The 8,416-nt window shown below is 37.9% G+C and overlaps 1 protein-coding gene across 10 annotated transcripts in view; it reads right to left on the bottom strand.

Moving 5' to 3' along the window:
- Window positions 1-1,822: 1,822 nt before the first annotated feature.
- The window catches only part of CFLAR (CASP8 and FADD like apoptosis regulator), a 70,613-nt gene continuing 64,019 nt past the window's right edge, over window positions 1,823-8,416 (bottom strand). For all 10 annotated transcript variants that reach the window (XM_069068769.1, XM_069068767.1, XM_069068766.1 and 7 more), the window contains one exon: window positions 1,823-8,148. In XM_069068769.1, coding sequence (XP_068924870.1) covers window positions 8,010-8,148 — 139 coding nt within the window. In that variant the 3' untranslated portion in view covers window positions 1,823-8,009. The remainder of the gene's footprint in view (window positions 8,149-8,416) is intronic.

The following is an 8,416-nucleotide window of genomic DNA, read 5'->3' as shown; positions in this document are numbered from 1 at the left end:
ACAGACCCAGTAGCACCTTTACTCTGGAGCCTTCTTCCTTGGCTCATATTCTTCCACAAGCCCAGCTCTCATTGTCTCATGCTGGACTTTAATCCATCCCTTGTAAGAGCTGAAATGAAGACCACAACTAAGATGGGGAAATCAGAGCTCGGCCCCAAGGCACTAAAATTTATAGTACATAAAATCAAACATATTGACACCTTCAGTGGCTTAGAAACAACTAAGTTTATCTAAGATAAAAAAAAAAGAAAAAAATTAAAATAGCAAATCACAGTAATTAATTCCTGCTCCTGCTCAGTTGACATTGTCTTGATTCTTAATTTTCACATCTTGAAACACAAAATTGGTATCAGGGTGCCTTTATGTGTCTTGTCTCAGAGATCAGAATTGTAAGTGACAGCTCTGACCATAATAAAGGTCTAGCTTTAAAAGGCTATTACTACCTTTTCTGATGATCAATCTATTCCTTCTTCAATTTCAAAACTTCAGTTATAGACTAAGACAAACAGGCATTCAACAGGAGCTCAAGCCATGTATCACCCTTATATTGAACCCAGCAACCCACAAGAATTTCCAAAGTGAGTGGAATATCTGTTAAATGGTGTAATGGAAATTTAAATTTTAAAGATCTTCCCTGCCCCTAGACTAAAGTGCACCTGGAGCCTGGGGTGGGAAGCTTGTTTTTTAGTAGATACTTTTTGATTGGCCAGTGGGTCAATAAGGTTGTTACATTCTCTGAGCCAGGAGAAGGCTATATAAGCCCTGATGTGTAGCTTTGTTTTGGGGCTCACTTTGAGAAATGTTCTGTGATTTGATCAGATGAAACTCTGGGAAGCCGTTGTTGAGAGTCTCCTGGCTTTGAAAAACCCAGATGTTGATTTGGTATGGATGTAATGGTTGGACAGTTTGGAAACTGTCTACTTGATCTGTTTCTCTGTCTTGATAATTCTGTCTGTATATTCTGAAGTTCAGGGTGCTGACCTTTTTCCCCTGAACTAGGTGAATGATATATGTTTGACTGATTAAAGTAAGCTTGTTAACCCATTTTGAGTTGCTTTCCTTTAATTAAGCAGATCCAAGAACCTGTGTGAGCAGCCACCCTCAGGGGACACTGGGGTGCTTGCTGATACAAATGGGTATGTTTTAATTCCATAAAAATTTTCTAAGGGATCTTCTGTGCCAAGCATTGTGCTGGTATTGAGGATACAGAGGTAGATAAGACATTGGTGTTTTTCTTGAGAAATTTCTAATCCAATAGGATAGATAGGGAGACGATTGCCCAAATAATGAAAATACAAAGCAAAGTGAATTCATTGTGAAAGAGAGACAGACATGTTTAAGTACATTTTATGTGCTTACTTTTTTTTAAAGTGTCTCTAATATGATTTATATTTTTTATTACAAATGTACAATCTATGGACTATATTTGTGATTCTATATATTTACATTTTTCAACACTGACTCATCTCCTTTGATGTATGGGAAAGTATGATCTCTTGTTTCAAAATCTTAGGTTCCTTTAAAATCTTTTTTAAATCTCTTAGGTTACTTTAAAATGGACATATTACAAAACACAATACACAGAACAAATTAAACAGAGCTGCTCTAGATTTCTGAGTTCAAAATGCTGGTGGATTAACAAAATCCAAGCTGTCAAATCTATAATGTATGTCCCAATTCTTTCCAATGCAACAGTGACATTGATAAGTTTTTTTTTGATGCTGACATATGTATGTCACATATGTAAATGTGTAAGTTATAAAGAAGAATTAGAACCAATGAGAGGAACTATGAAAAAAGAAGAAACAAAAAACAACAAAAAGAGAGCATATAGTATGTTTTAATCTGCATTCGGACTCCATAATTCTTTCTCTGGATGTGGATAGCATTTTTCCATTAGGAGACTTTTGGAATTGTCTTAGATTCTTGCATTGTTGAGAAGAGCCACGTCTATCAAAGTCAGTCATTGCAAATGTATCTGTTACTATGTACAATGTTCTCCTGGTTCTGCTCACTTCACTCAGGATCAGTTCATATATGTCTTTCCAGGTTTTTTTTTTTTTTAAAGCAATCAGGGTTGAATAACTTGCTCAAGGTTACACGGCCAGGTGTTTCTGGGTGGGTGCTAAGTGTCTAAGCCTGGATTTGATCCACATGTCACGGAGCCGGTGCTCTTACTCGCTGTGCTACCTGGCCGCCCCCTTTCCAGGTTTTTCTGAAGCCTGCCTGCTCATTATTTCTTATGGAACAATAGTATTCCATCATAATTCCATACCACAACTTGCTCAGCCATTCCCCAGTTGATGGGTATCCCCTCAATTTCTGATTTTTACCCCAGAAAAGATCTGCTATAAATATTTTTGTACATGTAGGTCCTTTTTCTTTTTGTTTTTTTCTCTCTGTTAGGACACAGACCTAGTGGTATTGCTATGTCAAAGGGTGTGCATGATTTTATAGCCCTTTGGGCATAGTTCCAAATTGCTCAATAAAATGGTTGGATCAATTCACAACTCCACCAACAATGTAACAAAAGTGCAACAGTCTCATTTTTCCCACATCCCCTACAACATTTGTCATTTTCTGTCCTGTTAGATAATCTAATAGGTATGAGGTAGTACCTCAGAATTGTTTTAATTTGTATTTCTCCAGTCAATAGTGAGTTACAATTTTTTCATACAGCTATAGATAGTTTTGATTACTTCACCTGAAAACTGATTATATCTTTTGATCATTTATAGGGTAGGGAATGGCTCTTATTTTTATAAATTTGACACTGTTATCTATATATTAGAGAAATGAGGCCTTTATCAGAGAAACTTGCTTCAAAAATTTTTTCAGTTATTTTTGCTGTTACTCTCTCTTTCCTATTTCCCCTACCCCCATTTATTCTATTATTTCCCCTTTTACCCTGTCCCTCCTCAAAAGTGCTTTGCTTCTGACTACCTCTTCCCCTAATCTGCCCTCCCTTCTATCAGCCCCCCCCCCCTTAGCCTCTTCCCCTCTTAATTTCCTGTAGGGTAAGATAGATTTCTATACCAAATTACCTATGTATGTTATTCCCTCTTTGAACCAATTCTGATGAGAGTAAGATTTACTCATTTCCCTCACCTCCCCTTTCTTCCCTTTCACTTTTTCTTTAAAGCTTTTTCTTGCTTCTTTTATGTGAGATAATATACCCCATCCTACTTCTCCTTTTCTCTTTAGGAAGAGAATTCTTAAATAGTAGTTATTATAAAAAGCAAAAATCGACCATTTCAATTTATAAAACTTAAGAGAATTTTCAAGATCAGAATTAGTAAAGATAAATTAAAATTTTATTGGGGGAAAAAAATCCATGCAGTAATTATTTCTGATAAAAGTCTGACATACATATATTAAGAATTGATATAAATATGAAGTCCAATTCAGTAAACATTTACTAAGCAACTACTATGTTCCAGAAAATGTGTTCAATGCTGGGGATACAAAAAGAGGCAAAAAAATAATCCCTGCCCTCAAGAAGTTCATGAACATGCAAACAAATATAGTAGGGAAACCAGATATATACACATGAAACAAAAGAGAATAGTGATATGCTTGGTAGAGAATGAATGTTAAAGTAAACAGTAGAAGGTGGGTTATTCTTCACATAAGGGAGAACTTGAATATAAAATTAGCGATAGGAAAGAGAAGTGATGGGAGTGATGAAGAATTCCAAAGTTCTTTGGTCCTCCATCTTCCCTACAGGTGGCAGTGTGGAAGCCTTGTCAAACTGGCTCTCAGATATTTGTCAAATTGTCAATGGGAACATTTTTACACCTCAGCAATCAGTAAAGGCAACAAATCAGGGATTGATTTATTGTTTTGTTGATTGTTTAGATTTAAAGGAAATGTTGGTAATGTAGATTAAACTTAAAAGTATGTCCTACACAGGGATTTTCTTTTTCAGAGAGCCAGTTGTTCAAATATTTACTTAAGGGTGGGCCACCTGCATAAGCTCATGCTGGCCAAAGAACAAACTCAAGGAGACAGTAGGTAGAATGAGGACAGAGTTGCTTTGCCAACTTATATTATAAAAACTTAAGGCTCTTTACATACTGTCGGGTTAAGACTTCTATAATCTAATACCGTGTTTCCCTGATAATAAGACCTATCCCGAAAATAAGCCCTCTCCTTGCTGTGTAAGATTCCTCTAAAATAAGCCCTCCCCCGAAAATAAGCCCTATTGAGATTGCTACTGTAGTGAAGGTGATCCCCTGCACTACATGCTACATTACGGTACCCTCTGTATGCACTGTTCCCCCCCCCCCCGTGAAACGAACGCCGCGCTCCAAGCTGCATCCAATCAGAGCTGCAGCAGTGAGCGCGTCATCCTGTTCTTTATTGAATTCATTATTGAATAAAGGTACATTTTTTTGTTCACATTTACCTTTTTATTAAAATTGCCGTCAATGTTCATTAAAATAAGCCCTCTCCTGAAAATAAGCCCTCTGGTGTTTTTCTGTCCAAAAAAAATAATAAGACAGTGTCTTATTATCGGGGAAACACGGTATATGTTTCCTTTAACTCTATAAATTCCCTTGAAACAAGCAAGGTTTTAAAGAACAAGTGCATGTGCCACCTAGTGGCCAAATTGAGCAACTGTGCTTATTATGCAAAACATCTGAAGAATTCAAATGTGCCACCTCATTGTACCCTGGCTTTACTGTCCTCATCTGTCAAAGAAGAAAATTAAAGTAGATTATATTTTCTGAGTCTATGGACCCTTAATAAAGTGATGAACGATCTATCACAGCAACTAAATGACAAGATGATAGGGAACTGACACAAGATTAGAAAAAGACACTCCGTTCTGGAATGATAAAAGTAATGGGAAAGAGTAGTAAAATCATGATAGGTATAGATAAAAGGTGGGTGCTTTCTTGTTCATCATTTCCTAGAAACGAAGGTCTTCTCTCTCCCCACTCTTAATCCATCCTCCATTCTTCTGACAAAGTGACTTTCCTATATCATTCATGACTGACTGTCACTCAACTATTCAATAAATTCCAGCGACTTCCTTTTATCTTCAGGATCAAATATGAAATGTTCTTTGGGGCATTTAAAGCCCCTCACAACCTAGCCTCTTTCTATTCTTTCCTGTCTTTTTATTCCCTAACCTCTCCTCACCTGCATACCCAAGTCAGTGCTTTTCTCTCTGATATTACTCTACATACCATCTTCACTAGAATGTGAATTCCTTACTAATAAGGACCAGGTTTTTGCCTCCCTTTGTATCCTCAGCAGTTAGCCTATATAGTGCCTGTACATTGTAGGTATTTAATAAATGTTTGCTGACTTACTTAGAGGCATCGTTAAAAGTTTGAAGATCATGGGATCGGAGATCTATGCATGGAAACCATTGTCATAAGATTAGGTCTGATGATTTTAAAGCCATCATGACAGTTTCCCCTGAAGGGAAGCTACTCATAGAAAATTGCTGACAAAAACATTTTTTGAAGGTTGGTACAGTCTTGTCCCCCAAATAATATTTTGTCTACCACCAGATTGTTTTTCTCCTTGACATGCAGTGCCTGAGAAGTAGTAACAAGAGACTTGCAAGTTCATCACAAGCTGGAGAAAACTGGGCCTTGGGTGAACTTTACAATAAGTGCTGGAGTTGCTCATCCCTGGGAGTCAGTGTATCTTGGTCCTAGCAATGAGGGGGCAATAGGTGTTACAGGGGCTCTGATGACCAGAGTCCCTGCTGTGTAGTCTGGAAGGGATTCACAAGGCCCAAGCAATCTTTCAAGTCAGGATTGTAAAAGTTTATTGTTACGATTTACAGCGGGCAAGGGTTCTTAGGGAACCTGAAAACTTAAAGGAGTCATAGGTATAGTTTTTAAGGAGTTACAACAGTAAATCAAATGTCAATTATGCTAACTACGTGATTAAGGGTGGGATTAGGGAGGAGTTAAGGAGTGGTCAGTGCTTAAAGGAACATGCACTTTTATTCTCTACTGCACAGGTGTATTGCCCATAATTCACTGGGAAATAGCCAAGGGGCAGGGCAGATCTTCAGATTCCCATTACCATTACAGGACTTCAGAGGACATTGGTACAATTCACAAATGAAAATGAATCCCTGCATAATATATCTAAGTCATTACTTGAAGACCATCAATGGGAGTAGAATCCATTCTTTACCACTTTCCATTTGGAAATAATGATCATTGTTAGGGAATTTCCCCCCTTACATCAAACCCAGATTTGCCACCTTGGGAAAACTTTATTACATTGTGTGAACCTAGCCTTGGGTGGCTGAGAAATGAGAGTCATTTGAGATCAGATTTGTTTAATGCTTAACTCAGGATCTAGGTTATGCTAACCAGAAATCCAGTCAGCTCTGAAGACCAATGCATAAAATAGGAGGAGTTTTCTCTCATCTCAAGCAACCCACATGTCTTATCTGGAATGGTCAATCAGCTATTGTTTCTTTTGTTTGAATCCAATATGATGGGTAACTTATAGACACTAAGAGGGAGTAAGTCCTCTTTGTCCTAAATGTCTTTCTAAATTATTTCAGTTTGGGGTTTCATTCTGTTGCCTCTCCCTGCCAATACCACTGCTTAGAACCATCTATATATTTTTGAAGTCTACTTTGCTCTAGGCTTCTGCAGAGGTAGGCATATAGTTGCTAGTTAATGGGTGTTTATTATATAAATTACATAAAGCTAAAAAAGAGCATAAATAAAAAATATTAAAGATACTCTCTGAGATTACCTTCACAAGTTACATGGAATGCATATGGATTTGATACTTTTGTATAAAAGGTATTATGGAAGGGGAAGAGACAAGGGGGGGTTGGTTATAGAAGGGAGGGAAGATTGGGGGAAGGGTAATCAGAATTCACAGCATCTTGGGCTAGAGGGAGGGGAAATATGGGGAGAAAATTTTCAACTCAAAATCTTGTGGAAGTGAATGTTGAAAACTAAAAATAAATTAAATTTTAAAAAAATTAAAAGGTAAAAAAAAGGTACCATGTTTCCCCGATAATAAGACCTATCCCGAAAATAAGCCCTCCCCTTACTGTGTAAGATTCCTCTAAAATAAGCCCTCCCCCGAAAATAAGCCCTATTGAGATTGCCACTGTAGTGGAGGTGATCCCCCGTGCTACACGCTACACTCTCAGATCTTCCCCAGTGATTTGCTTGCTGGCGCCATTGAGAGCAGTGCCGAGGAGGAGAGCTGAGGCAGGACAACATAAGCCCTCCCCTGAAAATAAGCCCTCTGGTGTTTTTCTTTCCAAAAAAATTTAATAAGACAGTGTCTTATTATCGGGGAAACACGGTATTTAACCTTGAGCAAGTTACTTAACCCCAATTGCTTTAAAAAAAAAAAAGTACTATGAATGACTTTTATTTTAGTTTCCCAAGAATGCCTGAAGATGAGTCAGTTAGTCACATAATCCTGAGATTACATTTGTGTGGAAAAAAGAAAAAAGATCATTCCTTGCTGAGTTCAATGAGACAGTACAAAGGCTGCCAGGGAGAGACTCCTGAAAGCGGCTTTGCAACCCCTTATACAAAGATACAGACATAGATATGACCTGTTAGCACACTAAACAAACCCTCAATTAAATAGTATTTTCCATAGAAAAAAGACAAAAACAATTAGAAACTCTGGTTTTAGGATATTAGACTACATCCAGTTCCTATAAGGAAAGAAAAGTCACCACTAGTTAGCAGGAGAATATGCTACCATAATTTCCTACGGAACTAGATAAGCAGTGAAGACTAAAAGAGACCATACTTCATATCTGCATTACTCATTCCTTGGTCTCTGGCCTTGGGCCTCATATGATAAAACACCACTCAGTATTCAAAGACCCCATTTCCATCATTTCAATATGGTGCTTTCCCAAGGGCCAAGACCTCATCCCACAGCACCCACACCAACACACAAACATACAAGCCACTGAAGAAAACTACACACAGGGCATGGAGGTCCCATCTCTGAACATTGATCATAGGAGCTCTTTTTTTTCTCTTTCATCTTTGGGAAAGAAAAATACTCTTCCTCAGAGTATGCTCTGATACAATGGAGTACTGCTCTTCTGGGCCCACTCTGCTATTCCAGTCATAGATTCTGTTGTTGAGATCGATGTGGAGATTCAAGAGGGAGCATCTTCTGAAGAAGGGGGAAGAGATAAAAATGAGTACCAGGCAGGGAAGATTCTAAAGTCTATGCTAAATGACTGAGGCAGCCTGTGGCAATGAGGTGAAGTTCATTGCAGGGCTGGGAGATGAGAAACCTGCAAATGGTTATTCCCATTTTACAGATTCAACCCACTGGCTGTCAGTTTCCTCATCTATAAAATGGGAATAATAATATACCCTCTGCCTACCTCACATTGTGAAGCTTGGATAAAAGATATAAAGGAACTTTTAAGAAGCTA

Source organism: Petaurus breviceps, unplaced genomic scaffold, assembly GCF_028583685.1.
Source record: "Petaurus breviceps papuanus isolate PSGF00001 unplaced genomic scaffold, PetGlider_PUasm1.0 90769, whole genome shotgun sequence".
NCBI lineage: Eukaryota > Metazoa > Chordata > Mammalia > Diprotodontia > Petauridae > Petaurus > Petaurus breviceps.
Note: the sequence above shows the minus strand (reverse complement) of the source record. Positions and strands in the feature narration are given on the sequence as shown.